Raw genomic sequence first — 19,191 nt, forward strand, 5'->3', positions numbered from 1 at the left:
CTCCAGCCCCTTTTACGTTAGATTCCAGCGGGATCTTGCCTGTGCTCCTCCTGCTGTACTTCCTTGGTGCTCAGCCATGGGTGGAAATGGAGTCTGGGGAACTTGTATGCTGGCTGGCCTCCAATCACCGTCCTCCGATCTCCACTTTACAAATATCTAGGGTTATAGGCTGAGTCACAGTACCCAGCCAGAACTATTTCTTAAAAGCACTCCACGTGTGCATCAGAGCCAACTGGAACCATGACACCATCTCATCTCTGTCCCTCCTTCATCTCTTGACCCACTGACCACTCCCTATACCTGCATACCCCCGATTTCACAATCCCAGCTACACACACATACACACACACACACACACACACACACACAGACTCAAGCCTCTGGAACAGATGCCAGTGAACTGTCTGGTTAGAACTCTCCAGGGCCTTCCACAGACAGAATACCCCCCTGCCAAAGGTGTCCAGGAATTCTTGTCTAGGCCGAATTCTACACATCACTCTACAGTTGGCCCCAAGAGGACCTGGGACAGTGTTTCCAGCCTCTTCCCAACCCCTGTCCTCTGTCAGACATGATTCATTTTCTCTCAGTTTTCCAAGTCAATAATGTTTCCTGCTGATGTTTGATCGCTTGGCAGCAGTTTGGGAAATGTCTGACTTCATGCACATGATATTGTAGGAATGCTTCGTTGGGAATAAGTTCTCAAATGCTGTCATCTCCAGTATGGGTGGTTATTTTACATGTGTTTCTATTTCAAGATGATCTCTTCCTGATCTGTCCTCACATTCTGGAAGGCTTGTAGCTGCCGCCCCTCCCCATGCATTTAATTAGTGTTGAGTTCTGCAGCACCTCACGCAGGGATCCTGCTGAGGCTTTTGCTGTTCCATAGTTCTGGAAGAATCCACAGGTCCCTGTCCATGAGATACTAACCATCTACCATCAAAACTCCCACAAAGCCAGGTACGAGGCACTCATCCCTGTAATCCTAGCCACTCAGGAGAATGAGATCTGAAGATCAAGGTTCAAAGCTACCCAAGGCCGGGAGGTCCTGGAGACTCTTATCTCTAGTTAACCAGCAAAAATCCAGAAGTGAAAGTGTGGCTCAAGTGTAAAACACCAGCATGGAATGAAAAAGCTAAACAAGAGCCCAAGGCCCTGAGTTTAAGCTCAGTACCAACACACACACACACACACACACACACACACACACACACACAATGTGTTTTATTGAATAATAATATTAACATTCATTATATGTAATCCCAACATTTTCTGTTTCTTTCTAAGAAAATGATGCTTGCCTCCACTAACTTGGTTTCCAGTTCCTCTGTGGGGCTTCCAGCAGGAAGCATTGAACTGTTTCTTAGGAAACCATGGCTGGCCCCATGCTGACTGCCTGGGCAGGGCCAACTTGGTGGTAGATAACTGAGCCCGATGCAAAACTCCAACCAGGCCAGAAGACAAATACCTAGTGTAAGACCTGTGTCTCTAAGTTAAGATGCCCATTGGCATCTGTAACTGGCTGCAAAAGGGCTCCTGTCATCAGTGTGTCCAGGAGCACAATCCCCCAGAGGGAATTCCTCCATCTGGAGAGTTTAAGGTGAAGGTTACCAATGTCACGGCCTCCCTGTCCAGCTCGCATGAGGCAGGATGTGGGTGGGCAAGAGTAGAGCCTAGGGCCGGGAGTTTGGCCTAGTGGTTAAAGTGCTTGCTTAGCATGCATGAAGACCTGGGTTCGATTCCTTGGTACCACATACATACAAAAAAAGCCGGAAGTGGTGCTGAGGCTCAAGTGGTAGAGCTCTAGCCTTGAGAAAGTCCAAGGACAGTGCTCAGGCCCTGAGCTCAAGCCCAGGACTGGCAAAAAAAAAAAAAAGAGTAGAGCCTGGAATTTGGGACAAACCAATCAAGCAGGAACCATTTCTGCCTATTGTGTGGGGCTCCGGGGGTACATAGAGGTTCATATTAGAAAAACATCTGGCTGGCAGGTCGTTTTCCACAGGCAGTGTCTGGATGGGCAGGCACCTGGGTCAACTTGCAGGACTCACTCCGCCCATTATTATTGTCATGCTGGCTGCCTCTGTTTTCATTCTTTAGGTAGATAAAAAGCACGGAGGTAGGAAGTTAAAGCAACTAGTACCCATCTTCATTTCAAACAAGCAGATAGAGTGGCACTGTAACTCAAGGAGTGGGGCATTGAACTGATGAGCTCAGGGACCGCTCCCAGGCCCAGAGTTCAAGTCCCACAATTGACAAAAAAAAAAAAAATAGTATAGTATTTAGCCAGGAGTGTAGTCTAGTGCTCGCCTAGCATGCTCAAAGCCCTGGGTTCGACTCCTTGGTACCACATATACAGAACAGACTGGAAATGGTGCTGTGGCTCAAGTGGCAGAGCGCTGGCCTTGAGCATAAAGTGTCCAAGGACTATGTCCAGGCCCTGAGTTCAAGCCCCAGGACTGGCAAGACAAAAAAAAATCCAGAATTGATATGCCATAAAGTTCATCCTTTTGAATAGGATAATTCAGCATTTTCTTACTTCATTCACAAAGCTGTGAAACCCATTACTAATATATAATTCCAGAAAATTTTTGTCATCTCAAAGAGAAATCACCTGCCTAGAAACAACATTCCCCATTTTCCTTTTCCCACCCCCTTACTCCCCACAGAAGCCACTACTATAGCTCTCTGCCCATGGATTTTCCTAATCTGGATACTTTACGTAAACAGAATCAAACACTGCACAGTCTTTGTATCTGCCTTTCTTCTTTCCATAATGAAGTGGTAAAGGGTTTTCCTAAGCTTTTGTTTACAAAGATTATCTCCTTGGGGAATGTGAATATATTTGCCATATGAAGGAGACAGCCATACACCACAGCTTGCACAGGTGTCACATATGCATGGTAATTTAATTTTTTATCTTTGGGGTAAGAATACAGCATTAACAAAATTCAAAGCTTCTCCTACAAGATAGGGAGCAGTGCCTGTGATCTCAGCCTTATTTGCAAATGTATATGTATGCCTCATATAGATAGATAGATAGATAGATAGATAGATAGATAGATAGATAGATAGATATAATTAAGAAAAATAGGTATTGAAGGTTCAGGTTCAATGCATTTTGAACATTTTTACATGTGCAAACCATACTTTTGTTGTTGTTGTTGTTAGTGGGGCTTGAACTCAGGGGCTGGTGCTGTCCCTGAGCTCTTCAGCTCAAGGCTACCACTCTTCCACTTGAGGAGCCACAGTACCACTTCCAATTTTCTGGTGGTTAATTGGAGATGACAGTCTCACAGATTTTTGTGCCAGGGCTGGCACTGAACTACTATCCTCAGATCTCTGCCTTTGGTGTAGCTAAGGTTACAGGCGTGAGCTATTGGTGCTGGGCCAAACCATACATTTAAAAAATATATCTGTAAATATTGTGCAACATTTACATAAAGTTCACATACACTACACATAGTTATATATACTCCTCACAAATGTACAGGGAATTAAATGTGACAGAATCACTTAATAGTTTTTTTAACCATAGTTATAAGGTTAATCACTTTAAAAACATACAATACCTCTATGAACTCTGATTCAGTGAAAGCTCAACTGAAGTAGTCAAAAGTTTGGTAACCAGTAATTATCTTGATTAAGTAAAATCTTTCCTTTAAGCCAATCTTGTTTGGTTTTTCAAACATTGCTAAGATCAGAACAATATTCATACATTTTAGTTTTATAGCAGCATATTACTTTTTCTTTTTCTTTACTTTTCTTTCTTTTTTTTTTTTTTGCCAGTCCTGGGACTTGAATTCAAGGCCCGAGCAATGTCCTTGGGCTTTCTCAAGACTATCACTCTACCACTTGAGCCACAGCACCACTTCTGGCCTTTTCTGTGTATGTGGTACCAAGGAATTGAACCCAGGGCTTCATGCATGCTAGGCAAGCTGTCTAACACTAGGCCATGCTCCTGGCCCCTACAAATATTTTTAATTCAAACAAAATTGTTCATTTTTCCCAGTAGAATTAAACCCTCTAAAAGTCTTACATTCAATGCAGATCCGAGTGGGGGGGAGTCAATCTCTATCTTAAAAGTTTATGAAAACACATTTGTTATAGGGCCTCATAATATAAAAGAATATCTAAAGTAGGGCTGGAAATATGGCATATAGTACTGCATAAACAGAAAAGTAGTGCTGTGGCTCAAGTGGTAGAGTGCTAGCTTTGAGCAAAAGAAGCTCAGGAACAGTGTCCAAGCTCTGAGTTCAAGCCCTGAAACTGGCAAAAAAAAAAAAAAATCGTCCTAAACAAGGTGAGTGGCTTCTCACTAGGTGAGTGGCTGAAATTTGAGGATCACAGTTCAAAGACAGTCTGGGCAGGAAAATCCATGAGACACTTATCTCCAATTAACTATCAAAAAGCCAGAAGGGGCACTGTGGCTCAAGTAGTAGAGCACTAGCATTGAACAAAAGAAGCTCAGGGACAGTGCCCAGACCCCGAGTGCAAGCTCTAGGACCAGTCACACGCAGACTGAAGCACACATAAAAAGGAGCTCAAGAAAGTACAAAACTTCACAAGTACATTACTTCATTATATATAGGAACTTCAGGAGCAGATTAAGTTGTACCCACTGTACTTTTAGGATGCATTTTGTTCCAGTCTTATCTTGATGCCTAAAGCAAGAGTCAGTTGCAGGGAATCATCATAGACACAGAACAACAGATACACAGTGACACAGAAAAAAATAAAAGGCTATTTCAGGGTGCACTCTTAGACAATCATTCTTTTGTTTTGTTTCTAGCATTCTCTCTAGGGGACAAGGTACACTGGGCAGTTCTCATTTTGAAGCAAATTGCAATCACTTTTCTGTATCTTTGACATTCAGTCCTTATCAGATATGACTTGAAAATGATTTGTCTTCTGTACAAGCTTTTTTTTTTTTCACTTTTTGTTAGCATCCAATAAGCCACTAAGGTCTTTAACTTGAACAAAATCTATTTTTTTGTTTTGGTGGGGTTTTTTTTGTGGGGGGAGAGTCAGTTGTGGGGCTTGAACTCTGGGCCTGGGCACTGTCCCTGAGCTCTTCAGCTGAAGACTACCACCCTACCCCTTGAGCCACAGTGCCACTTCTAGTTTTTTGGTGTTCATTGGAAATAAGAGTGTCAAGGACTTTAGTGCCCAGGCTGGTTTTGAGCCTCTATCCTCAGATCTCAGCCTCCTGAGCAGCTAGGTTTACGGAAATGAGCCACTGCCTGGCTGGTTTTTATTTTTGTACTGGTCCTGGGGATTGAACTCAGGGCCTGGTACCTGAGCTTTTCAGCTCAATGTTATCCAATTCCAGCTTTTGGGGGGTGGAAGAGGGGGAAGGGTTAATTGTTGATGAGAGCCTCACTGACTTTGCTGCCCAAGCTGGCTTTGAACTGTGATCCTTGATCTCAGCCTCTTGAGTAGCTAGGATTACAGACAACAGACATGACTGATATTCTACTCATTTTCATTTTGCTTCGTTTTGTTTCATCATAAAAGAGTATTGGATTTTATCCAATGCTTTTTCTGCCTCCCTGAAGATAAATTGCTTTGTTCATTATTGTTAACAAAGTCTGTATCACTGATTGAATGTCATGTTGAACCAAACTTGTGTTCCTAGGGTAAGTCTTGGTTTACAATATGTTTCATATGTTACTGGATTATGTTTGTGGATACATAGTAAGAATTTTGCATCTCTACATATAAACAAAGTTGTTCTTTAGTTTTCTTATTTCTTGATGTATCTTTTGGGCTTTGATATCAGAGTAATTCTGGCTTCACAGAATTCATTGCAACATGCTTCTTATTAATCCTTCTTTTTTTCCCCCCGAGGGAAGGGGGTAGAGTTAGTTCTTAAAATATTTGATGGAAATCACCATGAAGCCATTTTATTCTGGCTTTAATTTAAAGCAATCTTTAAAAAATTACTATGATAAGGGGGCCGGGAGTTTGGCCTAGCATGCACGAAGACCTGGGTTTGATTCCTTGGTACCCCACATACATAGCAAAAAGCCGAAAGTGGTGCTGAGGCTCAAGTGGTAGAGTGCTAGCCTTGAGAAAGTCCAAGGACAGTGCTCAAGCCCTGAGCTCAAGCCCAGGACTGGCAAAAAAAAAAAATCACTATAATAAGCCAGGTGCCAATGGCTCATGCCTGTAATCCTGGCTACTCAAGAGGCTGAAATCTGAAGATGGTGGTTCAAAGCCAGCCCAGGCAGAGAAGTCTGTGAGACTACTATCTCCACTAAACTACCAAAAAAGCTGGAAATGAAGCTGTGGTGGCTCAAATGGCCTAATGTTGGCCTTGAGCACAAAAAAAATCAGGGATAGCACTTAGGCCAAGTTCAAGCTCCAGAACTAGCACACACAAAATAATTACTATTATAATCTCTTATTATAGCTCTACTTTGATTTTCTATATCTTTTTGAGCCAACTTTGGTAGTTTGTTTTTATAAGACTTGGTCTAGGGGCCGGGAGTTTGGCCTAGTGGTTAAAGTGCTTGCCTAGCATGCACGAAGACCCGGGTTCGATTCCTCAGTACCACATACATAGAAAAAAGCCAGAAGTGGTGCTGAGGCTCAAGTGGTAGAGCTCTAGCCTTGAGAAGGTCCAAGGACAGTGCTCAGGCCCTGAGCTCCAGGCCAGGACTGGCAAAAAAAAAAAAAAAAAAAAAAAAAAGACTTGGTCTATTTACCTCACTTGTTGGCATATATTTGTTGCTAGCAGTCACTAATTATTCTTTGTATTTCTATAAGATATGTAGCAACATCCTCTTTCATTCCTGATTCTAGTCATGTGAGTCTTTGCTTTTCTTTAATTTTTTTTAAATCTTTGATATATTTTCTTAGCTAAAGGTTTATTAATTTGGTCATTCTTTTCAGTTTTACTAAATTCATTTTTTTAATTATCTATTTTCATTTAGTTTCACTCTGATGTTGAAGATCTCTTTTCTTGTACTTTCTTGGATTTATTTTGTATTTCCTTTTTATTTATTTATTTATTTATTTATTTATTTTTGTTAGTCATGTGATTTGAAATCTGGGCCTGGGCATTGTCCCTGAGCTCTTCAGCTCAAAGCTACTGCCCTACCTCTGGAGGCACAGTGCCACTTCTTGTTTTCTAGTGATTAATTGGAGATAAGAGTCTATAGACTTTAGTGCCTGGGCTGGCTTTGAACCACGATCCTCAGAGCTTAGTCTCCTGAATAGCTAGGATTACAAGCATGAGCTCCCTTTTCTTTTATTAAGAAAGAGTAGGGGCTGGGATGCAGCTCGGTAGCAAAATACTTGTTTAGCAAGTACAATGTCCCAGGTACCCAAGAAGAAAAAGAAAAAAGAAAAAGAAGATAAGGTAGGTCATTGACAAATATTTCTCCCTTTTTCCATATTGGAGACTGCCTCATGGTGTGTGCTTATTTATTTATTTTGCTAGCACTAGAGTTTAAAACAGGTCTTATGCTGATGTAGCTGGCTTAGCTGGCACCCTACCACTTGTGCCCCACCACCAACCTGGCCTTTTGCTGGTTATTTTGGAGATTGAGCCTTATAGACTTTAAATTGTGCTTCTCCAAATCCTTTCTTCTGAGTGGCTAGAACTGTGAGTGTAAACCACTAGTGCCCAGCTGGCTCGGGTGCTTTTTCCTTCTTGAACCCACTCTATTCCTTATATTTATGATTTAAAAATTCCCACTAGGCACTGTTGGTCTTGCATGCCCTAAGTTTTGGTATTTTTAGTCTAGTTTTTATTCCTCTCAAAGTATTTTCTAAGTTCCCTTGTGATTTCTTCTCCAACCTGCTGGTTATTTCCAAGTATGTTATGTAACTTCCACACATTTGTAAGTCTCCTACTTTTCCTTCTGCTGTTGATTTCTAATTCCATTCCAATGTTGTCGGAAAGCCCACTTCGCGTCGCCTCAGGTCTGGAGAGTACTTAGTATACACCTGTATTTCAAGATACATGTATCACTGCTCCACTGCTGCCCTCTTCTTCTTGTATCCCCAGTTTGCAGCTTTGTTTTGCTTTGTCACAACCACAGTCTATGTAGCTCTTGTCTTTTCTTCTTTTTCCTATTATTTTTCCTTCTGATCATGGGTGACATTTCAGTTGAACCATCTTTGAAATTAAATGTTTTATGTCTACTAAAATATCCTGTTGCTCTAACACGAGTGGCTTATGCCTAGAATCCTAGCTACTAGGGAGGCTGAAATTTGAAGATCAAGGTTGGAAACCAGTCCATGAGCCTCTTATCTCCAATTAACCACCAAAAAGCCAGAGTAGAGATATGCCTCAAGTGGTAGTGCAGTAACCTTATGCAAAAAAAAAAAAAAAAAACCCTCAGGGGACAGTGCCAAAGGGACAGTGCCAGAGAGGGCTTAAACTTTATTTTCTTTTGCCAGTCCTGGGGCTTGAACTCAGGTCCTGAGAACTGGCCTTGGGTTTTTTTCTCAAGGATAGTGCTCTACCACTTGAGCCACAGCACCACTTCCAGCTTTTTCTGTGTAGATGGTACCGAGGAATTGAACCTGAGTTTTCATGCATGCTAGGCAAGCACTCTACCACTAGGCCAAACTCATGGCCTCATGGGCCTGAACTTTTAAACTAAAGCTACTGGACCAGCATACTAAAAAAAAAAAAAAAAAAAAAAAAAAAAAAACAACTATAGTGAAGTAGTTTAGTGTAAGTTTATTATACTTATTGTCTTTCCCAATTTCAGAATTTTTCTTTTTTGTTGGTGGCTGGGCCTGAACTCAGGGCCTAGGTACTATCCCTGAGCTCGTTTGTTCAAGGCTAGTACTCTACCACTTATAGCCACAGCTCCATTTCTGGTTTTCTGCTTGTTAATTGGAGATAAGATTATCATAGACTTTGCTGCCCAGGCTGGTTTTGAGCCATGTTCAACAGGTCTCAGCCTCCTAAAGCTAGGATTATGGGCATGGGCCACCAGTGTTCAGCCATCCCCCCCCCCTTTTTTTTTTCCTGGTCATGGGACTTGAACTCTGGGTCTGGGTGCTATCCCTCAAGGCTACCTCCCTAATCCTTGAGGCACAGAGCCACTTCTGGTTTTCTAGTGGTTAATTGGAGATAAGAGTCTCACAGACTTTAATGCCAGGGCTGGCTTTGAACCTTAGTCCTCAGATCACAGCCTACTAAGTAGCTAGGATTACAGGTGTGAGCCCCCATGCCTGACTCCATCCCTAACTTTTAAAATCATTTTCATTTCTTTATTAATATTTTCTGATGGGAGTTCATTTTCCTACCTTCCTTGAGCTTTATAGATATTTTAATAGCTTTGTGTTTGTTATAATTTCTGTTGACTCATATATTTTTCCTGTAATGAAAAGCCCTTCATTGTGCATGTCTCATAAACCTTTGCTGTTGTTACTGAAACCTGGGGTTTGGGGAGGGAGTGATACTGACTTGAACTCAAGTCCACTTGCTTGCTTGCTAAACAGGTACTAGACCACTTCAGCCCAGAACCAACTTGAAATCACTTTTATCCCGCATATTACCTTCTAAGTGGCTGGAATAATAATGCATCGCAGTTGGCAGAATGATTGAGCAGAGTCTCACTAACATTTTGCCCAGGCTGGTCTTGAACTGTGATCTTTCTGATGGCTACTTCATACTATGTAACAAAATGAATCCCAGGAAGCTGAAGCATGTTTTGTTGTGGGGGTGGGGGGAGGGCCACATGGACTGGGGCATAGGAGTAGAGGAAGGAATGTTGAGCGGACATCGTCATTCTATTCAGGGTATATTATGTAAAAGTTGAACTACATAACTGGAGGGCAGGAATGGAAGGGGGAGATGCGGGAGAAAGGTGAAAAGGGTGAGATTGATCAAGATGCATTGTATTCACCATCTGACTTAAGGCATTGAAGCCGCTTTGTAAAACTACTTTAAAAAAAAATAAAATCTGAAGCTGGGTACAGTGGCTCACACCTGTAATCCAAGCTACTCAGGAGGCTGAGATCTGAGGATCCAGTTTCAAAGCCAGCCCAGGCTCTAAAACTTTTGTCTGTGAGATTCTTTATCCCCAATTAATCACCAGAAAACTGGAAGTGGCACTGTGGCTCAAGGGGTAGGGCAGTAGTCTTGAGCTGAGAGCTCAGGGACAACACCCAGAGTACAAGTCCCACGACTGACAAAAATTTTTAATTCATTAATTAAATCTGCTGGTATGGCTTAAGTGGTTGAGCACCAGCCAAATAAGCATGCCAGGCAAGCACGATGCCCTGAATCCAGAGCCAGGTACCAGCAAAAAAAGAAAAAGAGGACTATAGTGACTCAGTCAGCAAACATGCACTAGCACTGAAATACTGCGTTGTCTCGAGGCATCCAGGGTGAGGTTACAGAGATGAATGGTGTGAGTCTTTTGCTTCTGAAGAAAAAAAAACTCCAACAGATAGATGAGCAGGTCAGTAATGGGTTTGTTTTTTTTTTCTCTCCTCTTCCCTTCTTGTCACATCTCGTGCCCTGCAGAGTCGAAAGGGGACAAAGCCAAGTGGGTATTCACCTGGCCGCTCATCTTCCTCCTTTGCGTCACCATCCCCAACTGCAGCAAGCCCCGCTGGGAGAAGTTCTTCATGGTCACCTTCATCACGGCCACACTGTGGATCGCCGTCTTCTCCTATCTCATGGTGTGGCTGGTGAGTGTGGGCGGCGTGGGCGGCCCTTGTGTGGCTGAGGACATGGCTGTCCCAGCCATGGCTGGCTTCAACCTAGAGGGTCAGTACCTGGCAGTCCGAGACAGGTGGAATCACGTGACAGTCACACGACTGTGATGAGATTCCCCAGGGGAGTGTGTGAAGGAAGGAAACTGGACTCAGTGGAAGATGATGGTTATAGAGGACGCTCCATGCCTCCTGCTGGATCTCCTGCCTCCTTCCTGTCTGCCTTCCACTGGCCTAAGCACTTTATACAAATATGTTTCTCTCTTCATAATTTATAGGGAGCAAAGAGACTGAGTGAGAATTTGCCCCAGATTACACATGAGTCTCTAACGCTCACAATGGAATTAGAACCCGGGTCTGGGTTCCTGAGTCTCTCCTTCAGCCCCAGTCCACACCTGCCGCTCTGTGGTCCTCTGGGGCTCTTTGGTACTACTGGACAGTAAGTTAGCAACCAAAGAGGCCTTGAAATGGCTCGTCTGGCCATGGGAGACAGTTAACTGGACTCAGGGGGGCCGTGCTATGCAGACATCCTACCCTTTGCTCTGGGGATCCCCAGAAGGGGTCCCCTTCTCTTCTTTCTCCTCATTAGTCAGTTGTATGAGCACAGGACATTATGAACGTAAGACACCTGGTAAACAGGTATTCAAGGGTTCAATAAATATACTCTTCTGCAGTGTTTCGGTACAAACAAAGGAACCACCTAACTACACAATAATGAGGGGAACTGGCTCAAACTGAAGTCTACTTCTCTGAGCCCAGGTGCCAGTGACTCACTCCTATAATCCTAGCTACACAGGAGGCTGAGATCTGAGGATCACCATTTGAAGCCCACTCAGACAGGGAAGGCCATGAGACGTTTACCTCCAATGAACCACAGAAAGCTGGAAGTGGAGCCGTGGTTTAAGTGGTAGAGCTCTAGCCTTGAGCAACAAAGCTAAAGAGCAGATCCTCACCCCTGAATTTCAAGCCCTAGCAGCAGCATAAAACAAAACTTTTTAAATAAATATTTAAAAAAAAAAGACTTTTTGTTGACTACAGTGAAATCCCGTTCAAGTTAAAAGCACACAAGGGGGACTGGGAGTTTGGCCTAGTGGTTAAAGTGCTTGCCTAGCATGCATGAAGACCCAGGTTCGATTCCTCAGTACCACATACATAGAAAAAAGCCGAAAGTGGTACTGAGGCTCAAGTGGTAGAGCTCTGGCCTTGAGAAAGTCCAAGGACATTGCTCAGGTCCTGAGCTCAAGCCCAGGACTGGCAAAAAAAAAAAAGCACACAAGGAAAGACTTCCCAGGGCTTTCCATGGGTGCTCACCCCCCCCAACTCTTCCTCAGGTGACGGTTATTGGCTACACGCTCGGGATCCCTGACGTCATCATGGGCATCACCTTCCTGGCAGCTGGCACGAGTGTTCCTGACTGCATGGCCAGCTTAATTGTGGCGAGACAAGGTATGCCTGGTGGCAGGGCCCCAAGACTGCCAGCTTCCCCCAGAAGGCCCTCTCACCCACACGTCTCCATTCCAGGAAGACAACCCAGGCACCAAGTGAACAACTGAGTAAGATAAATGACATAAGGTTTTTTGGTTTTTTGTGTGTTTTTTTTTTCTTTTTTTTTTTTTTTTTTTTGCCAGTCCTGGGCTTGAGCTCAGGGCCTGAGCACTGTCCTTGGACTTTCTCAAGGCTAGAGCTCTACCACTTGAGCCTCAGCACCACTTCCGGCTTTTTTTTTTTCTATGTATGTGGTACCGAGGAATCGAACCCGGGTCTTCATGCATGCTAGGCAAGCACTTTAACCACTAGGCCAAATTCCCGGCCCCGTGACATAAGGTTTTAATCGCAGAACAAACGACCCGCAAAGTCTGGCCTTTATTTTCTGCTTCCTTCCTGCCAGTGAGCTAGCATGGCAGAACGGACTTCACAGGTCTTCCTGAGTTTGAAAGTCCAGGAAAGACCAGGTACAATGGCCCAGTATAATCCTAGATGCATGAAGGCTGAGATCAGGAGGATCGCAGTTCAAGGCCAGCCTGAGAAAAATATTGATATGACTCCTCTCAACCAATAGCTAGATATAGTGGTGCATACCTGCCACTCCACTTATATAAAAGGCTGAGTTCAGGAAGGTTTATGGTTCCAGGTCATGATTTTTTTTTTTTTGCATAGGCCAGCCTGGGCAAAAAAGCTCACAAAATTCTATCTCACAGAAGAATCTGGGTACAGTGGCACATGCCTGTTGTCTCAGCTATAGTGGGAAGCATAAAATAGGAGAATCACTGTCCAGGTACAGGCCCAAGAAAAGAGTGAAAACCTATCTCACAATAAACAGTACAAAAACAAACAAACAGTGATATGGAGCATTCCCTAGCAAGTAGAGTTCAAACTCTAGTACTACACACACACACACACACACACACACACACACACACACACACACACACACACACGTCCAGGGGCAAAGCAGGCAACATCATGGGAAACTATCTCCAAAAATGGGAAGAGAACATTGTGGAGAAAAGTGAGCTTTTGAAAGAAGGACAAAAGGGGTGGTTTCTCTAAGATTGGAAGAAAGGCTGAGCTGCTGGCTGGTCCCCGAGGGGATGGAAGTGTGGGAGGGAGTTGGGTGGAGGTCAATGCCTACTGGAAATAGTCATTGTACATTCCTGTGTTGGCCAGAGATAGGGAGCCTAGAAAGCCAGAATCTCGGAGATCAGGTTCCTCATAGGACTAAGATACCCACACTCTGATGATACCCACTGTATCTCCCCTCCCAGTTCTGGGGCTTGAACTCTGGTCCTGGGCACTTGTCACTGAGCTCTTTTTGCTCAAGGCTAGTGCTCTACCACTTGAGCTATATTGCTACTTCCAACTTTTTCTGTGATTAATTGGAGGTAAGAGTCTCACAGACTTTCCTGTCCCTGCTAGTTTTGAACCTTGATCCTCAGATCTCAGCCTCCAGAGGAACTAGGATTATAGATGTGAGCTACTGGCACCTAACTTATGCAAGTCTCTTTATACAAGTTTGCTTTCTAACTTGTAATCCGCTTGAAGTCCCTCAGCTTGTGAAATAGCATTACACTGGATAGCTGGGAAGGAAAGGACCCCAGTTTCTCTGAGATGCTTCTGGCCTGTTTGGAGAAAGTTCTTCCTTAGAAACCACTAGGCCAGGCGTGGTGGCTCACATCTGTAATCCTAACTACTCAGGAGGTTGAGAGCTGAGGATCAAGGTTCAAAGCCATCCCAGGCTCTAAAGAACATGAGATTCTTATCTCCAGTTAATGCTAGAAAACTGGAAGTGGCCTGGGGCTCAAGGGATAGGGAGGTAGCCTTGAGCTGAAGAGCTCAGAGACAGCGCCCAGGCCCAGATTTTAAGCCCCATGACCAACAAAAGATGAAAGAAAGAAAGAAAGAAAGAAAGAAAGAAAGAAAGAAAGAAAGAAAGAAAGAAAGAAGAAAAGAAAAGAAAGAAAAGAACCCACCAAAATGTGAGATTTGCTGTCCTAATTTCCCAGGCAAGGTCATAAGTGCTGTTCTCTAGGCACAAGTACATGTGTGTCATGGCTGATGTAAAGGATGTCAGGTGTCCTGAGTGGGACCATTCAAAAATTGTGTGCTCTTGAGCCTCTGTCACATGAGAATAGTGTCTCTTGAAAACTTCAGTGTCATTGGTTGTATCAAACAAGGCAGAGCCATGGTGGGTCTTCAGTGGAATCCTGCAAGAGAAATAATGGAAGAAAGGCCTGTATTTATTTGTCAGGGCTGACATGACCACAGGCTAGAAGGCTTAGACAACTGAGACTTATCCTGTCAGAGGCCTGAAGGTCAGAAGGCCAAGGTCACGTATGGGCTGGGGGTTCCCTCTGAACTGAGAGGGTGAGACTTTCCCAGGCCTTGTCCCAACTTCTCTGTCATCGTCATCTCCATGTGGCATCCCCATGTGCTGTCTCTGTCCACGCCTCTCCTTTCACAAGGGCATCTGTCAAGTTGGACTCAGCCTAACTCACATTGCCCTCTTCCTGACTCGGGCCTCACCAAAGGTATTGCCTCCAAATAAGGTTACCAGCCCCCCGCAAAGTACTAGGAATCCAACCTATAACGGATCCTTCCAACTCCATGCAAGGCAGTCTTAGAATGCCAGGCACTGGTGACTCACACCTGTAATCCTGGCTAAGATCTAGGTTAGAAGCCAGATTGGGCAGTGAGTCTCTTATCTCCAAAAAGGTAGAAATGGAGCTATGACTCAGGTGGTAGAGTGCTAGCCTTGAACTAAAAAGCTGAACGACAATGGCTAGGCCCTAAATTTAAGACCCAGGACTTACACACACACACACACACACACACACACACACACACACACACACACACACACACACAGAGCTAGTCAGAAATGTTGAACCCAGGGACCAGGAGTGTGACCTAGTGGTAGAGTGCTTGCCTAGCATGCATGAAGCCCTAGTTTCAATTCTCCAGTCCCACATGCACAGAAAAGGCAAGGCCCAAGCCAGGCACTGGTGGCTCATGCCTATAATCCAGGCTGAGATCTGGTTCAAAGTCAGCCTGAATAGGAACGATTGTGAGACTCTTATCTCCAATTAACCACCAGAAAACCAGAGGCGGAGCTGTGGCTCAAAGTAAGAGAACACTAGCTTTGAACAGGAAAGCTCTAAGACAATACCCAGGCCTAGAGTTCAAGCCCCATGACTGACCACCACACACACACCAAAAAAATGTGTGGGGCCCATAAAGGAGGCATCCTTTTGTAGGAAATGGCACCAACTGAACCAGAATGAGAAATCCTGTTTCATGTGACCTGCTCTTAATGGAAGAAATGTGTTGCTTGTCCCCACAGGCCTGGGAGACATGGCGGTCTCTAACACCATAGGGAGCAACGTGTTTGATATCCTGGTGGGGCTCGGCATTCCGTGGGGCCTGCAGACCATGGTTATTAATTATGGGTCCACGGTAAGTTCCTCATGCCTTCTAAGACAGGAGATGGGGGTCTTAAAGAAGAAAATGGCATTCATTCAGTTCCAGCCCAGGTCTTTAGGAGATGTGCCATCCTTTCTCCTTAGCACCTACTTTCCAGTTTCTAGAAGAGTCTGGGCCGGGGGGGGGGAGGGGGGGAATGAAGGAAGGAACCAGTGGTAGCCATGTGCTTGTACCTGTCTTTTACCTTTTATCTCAGCTGACCAGTACCTGTCTCCCAGCACCCATGCTGTGCTTTTAGAATAAATTGGCCAAGCAGTCAAGGGGTTTAAAGCACTTAGGTTTGTTTTTCAGGTGAAGATCAACAGTCGGGGTCTGGTCTACTCTGTGGTGCTGCTGCTGGGCTCTGTGGCTCTCACCGTGAGTTTTTACAATTCCAAAATAGAAGTCTTATGAACCTCTGTGTGTGGGGTGTGTGTGTGTGTGTGTGTGTGTGTGTGTGTGTACTGGGACTTGGACTTGAACTCAGGGCCTAATATGCTTGGTTTGGCTTTTTTACTAAGGCAGGCACTCTTCTACTTGAGCCATACCTCCACTTCCAGCTTTTTGGATGGCTAATTGGAAATAAAAGTCTCACAGGCTTTTCAACCCAGGCTGGCTTCTAACCACAATCCTCAGATCTCAGCCTCTTGAGTAGCTAGGATTATAGGCATGAGTCACTAGCACTGGGATACAAATAGTTTATGTCATCTGAGTCTGCCTCAAAAGTACTCTTGCTTGCCAAGGACACGTGTGCATTCAGATTCACCAGTCTCAGTATTTGCCAACAGCACCAGCAGCCAGCACTACATTTCCAGAGAAAAATGCCACAGCAGATAGAACTGTGCTTCTGGCTTCTTGCTGCCACATCTTTCTAGAGACAATGGGAGAGAGATCCTGTTTCACCACATGCTGACAGGCCAGGACCACTCAGTAATAGCCAGGACCTCCCTGTTCCTCAGCTAGGTCTGCGCTACTTCCTTCCTTCCTCACAGCCACTGAGGGATTGATAGTATTCCCATTGGCATAGGAAATGGGGTTCAGGAGTTCTGAAGGAAATGGAAGCTTGTAAACTCTGAGAGGAAATGGAGGCTCTGGCATTGTGAGAGGAAATGGAAGCTGAGAGTTCGTCCTAAAACTTGCTCATAGTTACTGGGTTGGGAAGTAATAAAGCTAGGATTTGAACCCAAATTGATTTGTCATTATAAAGCTCTGTGTTGTGTGATGGTACCTGGGCTCCTGTCCTTGGAAACCTTGACTCAGGGAGAAGTAGAAGGCAATAGAAGAAGTAGAAGTAGGTCCTTCCCCCAAAATACAGACAGACAGACAGACACAAACAAAAAGACAGACAGAGAGAAGCAGGCAAGCGGGCAGGTGGATAGGCACAGACACATAGTGAGAGACAGAAGCAAGAGAGACATATACACACAGAGATGGAGACAGAAAGGCACAGACACATGGTAAGAGACTGAGAGAAAGGAAAGATACACACACACACACACACACACACACACACACAAAAGGAAAGGTACACACACACACATACACACACACACACACACACACACACACACACACACACACACACAAGCTTGGCTGCCCCAAGCAGCCATGGGCAAAAGGAAAGACTCATTTGTCTGTAGTTGGCACTCCTGGGTAGAGGCCTTGGCCAGTAAGACCTGTGCACCCTGAGGAGGCAGCCTGGTACCTTGTGGAGATCTGCCATGAGGGTGACCACTGTTTATCTTGGAGTCTCCCTATTGCTGGAAAAATCTAAACCCTGCAGAGCTGATTCCACTCAAACCGAGGATAAGCCTGGCAGTGTCCATTCGAACTTTCCTGCATCCTGCAGAAGGTTCTGGAATGTATCAACTTAGGTGTCTGCTTTCTTCAAAACGCCTTTGTGTCCCTTGTCTCTCCACTGTCCATTCCCAGGTCCTCGGCATCCACCTTAACAAGTGGCGTCTGGACCGGAAGCTAGGCATCTACGTGCTGGTTCTCTATGCCATCTTCCTGTGCTTCTCCATCATGATAGAATTTAACGTCTTTACCTTCGTCAACTTGCCCATGTGCCGAGAAGACGACTAACGCTGAGCTGCTGTCCCAGGAGCTGTTGAGGCCTCCCCTGTGACACCAGCATCCTCTCCCTGTCCTTGCCCACCACAGGTCTCTCCTGCCTCCACAGCCTCCGTCTGTTCTCTCATGAGCTGGTAGGAAGGGCCAGCATGGTCGTTGTCTGACCACAGGCCGGGCTGCTGGGTGCCCGCCTTCTCCTTGGGGTCCTGCCCCTGCTGAGCAGGGCTCTCCATTCCTTGGGCAGCTCCCTGGACCCCTGGCCTGCCAGCCCCGGAAGTGTGTTGAGGTATCTCACCCCTCCTGCACGCTTTAGTCAAAAGGATTTCACATGCAGATTGTCTTTCTGTGGAAAAGGGGTGATCTGCACAGGTCTCCAGGGGCAGGTACAAAATTGGGGTGTTATTTGTAAGTGTCACCTCTGGGCCAGAGACTGAGATCCTTTCATGGGCAGCTCGTGCCACCCAGAGTCTCTGACTCTGCTGGAAGCCCCCACAACCTGGAGAAGACACCTGTGGGGGGAGTTGAGAGAATGACAGCAGACATTCCACCCTTTTTATTTTTCTGGAAACATTGGAAGAATGGAAACATGTCTTCACAACAGAAGAGAGACTACTTTTATCCTTTTTATTGATGCATTCAGAGAATGAGCACTGAAATATGAAAAATAAAATAACATAGAGACCATCATACTTGAACAAAATATCATTCTACACAAAAGGATCATGAAAGGGGACCAAAAAAAAAAAAAGGTAACCCTGGTCAAGAATGAATTCTGTGTGCAAGCGTCATTGTGCACTGGCCCTAAGACTTTTGCTTTGGGATACAGGAAAGGTCAAAAAACATGGGGGAAATAGGTGCTACTCATAGCCCCAGGTTGGGGGCGGGGGGAGATGTGGCTTCTACGCTCTGTGATTCAAGGCACTGCTGACTCGGGTGTGCGGTGGCTTTGCTGATACTCTAGTTTCAAAACTGCCCATTAAGAGTTCACCAATTTCAGAAGTGCTGGTTCATGACAAGAAGAGTGATTGCCTTCCTCGCTCTCTGGTTTGCTGGAGCCAAGTGTGTGAAACACAAGGTCTTAGAAGTTTTAGAGCTAGGTTTCTTGGACCTTTAGGTTGGTTCATATGAAAAGTTGGGCATGAGACTGATTTAAAAAGTAGAGAAAAGATGAATCCATGTTTAACTGCTTCATAGCTCTGAAATGGGTATTTCATAGATTGATGAACACAAACCATGCCTGATATATAATATATATATATATATAGAGAGAGAGAGAGAGCACATTTATTCTATATAGAGTGGGTCTTCTTTATTTTTTTAATGTTTCTATTGCAAAAGTCTTATCAGATATGATGCACTTTTAATATTGATAATATTTTGCACAGTGGAAGGTATGAGGATGACCCAGAAGGATACAGGAAGAAAGGTTCATAGTGATTCTCTAGAGATCATTTTAAACTTGGTGATGAGTCTAAA

The 19,191-nt window shown here is 44.6% G+C and overlaps 1 protein-coding gene across 2 annotated transcripts in view; it reads left to right on the forward strand.

Annotated features, from left to right (window-relative positions):
• Slc24a4 (solute carrier family 24 member 4) overlaps positions 1 to 18,402 on the forward strand; it is a 107,551-nt gene extending 89,149 nt beyond the window's left edge. For both annotated transcript variants that reach the window (XM_090345405.1, XM_090345406.1), the window contains exons 13-17: positions 10,493 to 10,659; positions 12,015 to 12,129; positions 15,524 to 15,636; positions 15,955 to 16,020; positions 17,575 to 18,402. In XM_090345405.1, coding sequence (XP_090201531.1) covers positions 10,493 to 10,659; positions 12,015 to 12,129; positions 15,524 to 15,636; positions 15,955 to 16,020; positions 17,575 to 17,727 — 614 coding nt within the window. In that variant the 3' untranslated portion in view covers positions 17,728 to 18,402. The remainder of the gene's footprint in view (positions 1 to 10,492; positions 10,660 to 12,014; positions 12,130 to 15,523; positions 15,637 to 15,954; positions 16,021 to 17,574) is intronic.
• The last annotated feature ends 789 nt before the right edge of the window (positions 18,403 to 19,191 follow it).

This window comes from Megascapheus bottae, chromosome 14 (assembly GCF_031878675.1).
Source record: "Megascapheus bottae isolate mThoBot1 chromosome 14, mThoBot2.hap1, whole genome shotgun sequence".
NCBI lineage: Eukaryota > Metazoa > Chordata > Mammalia > Rodentia > Geomyidae > Megascapheus > Megascapheus bottae.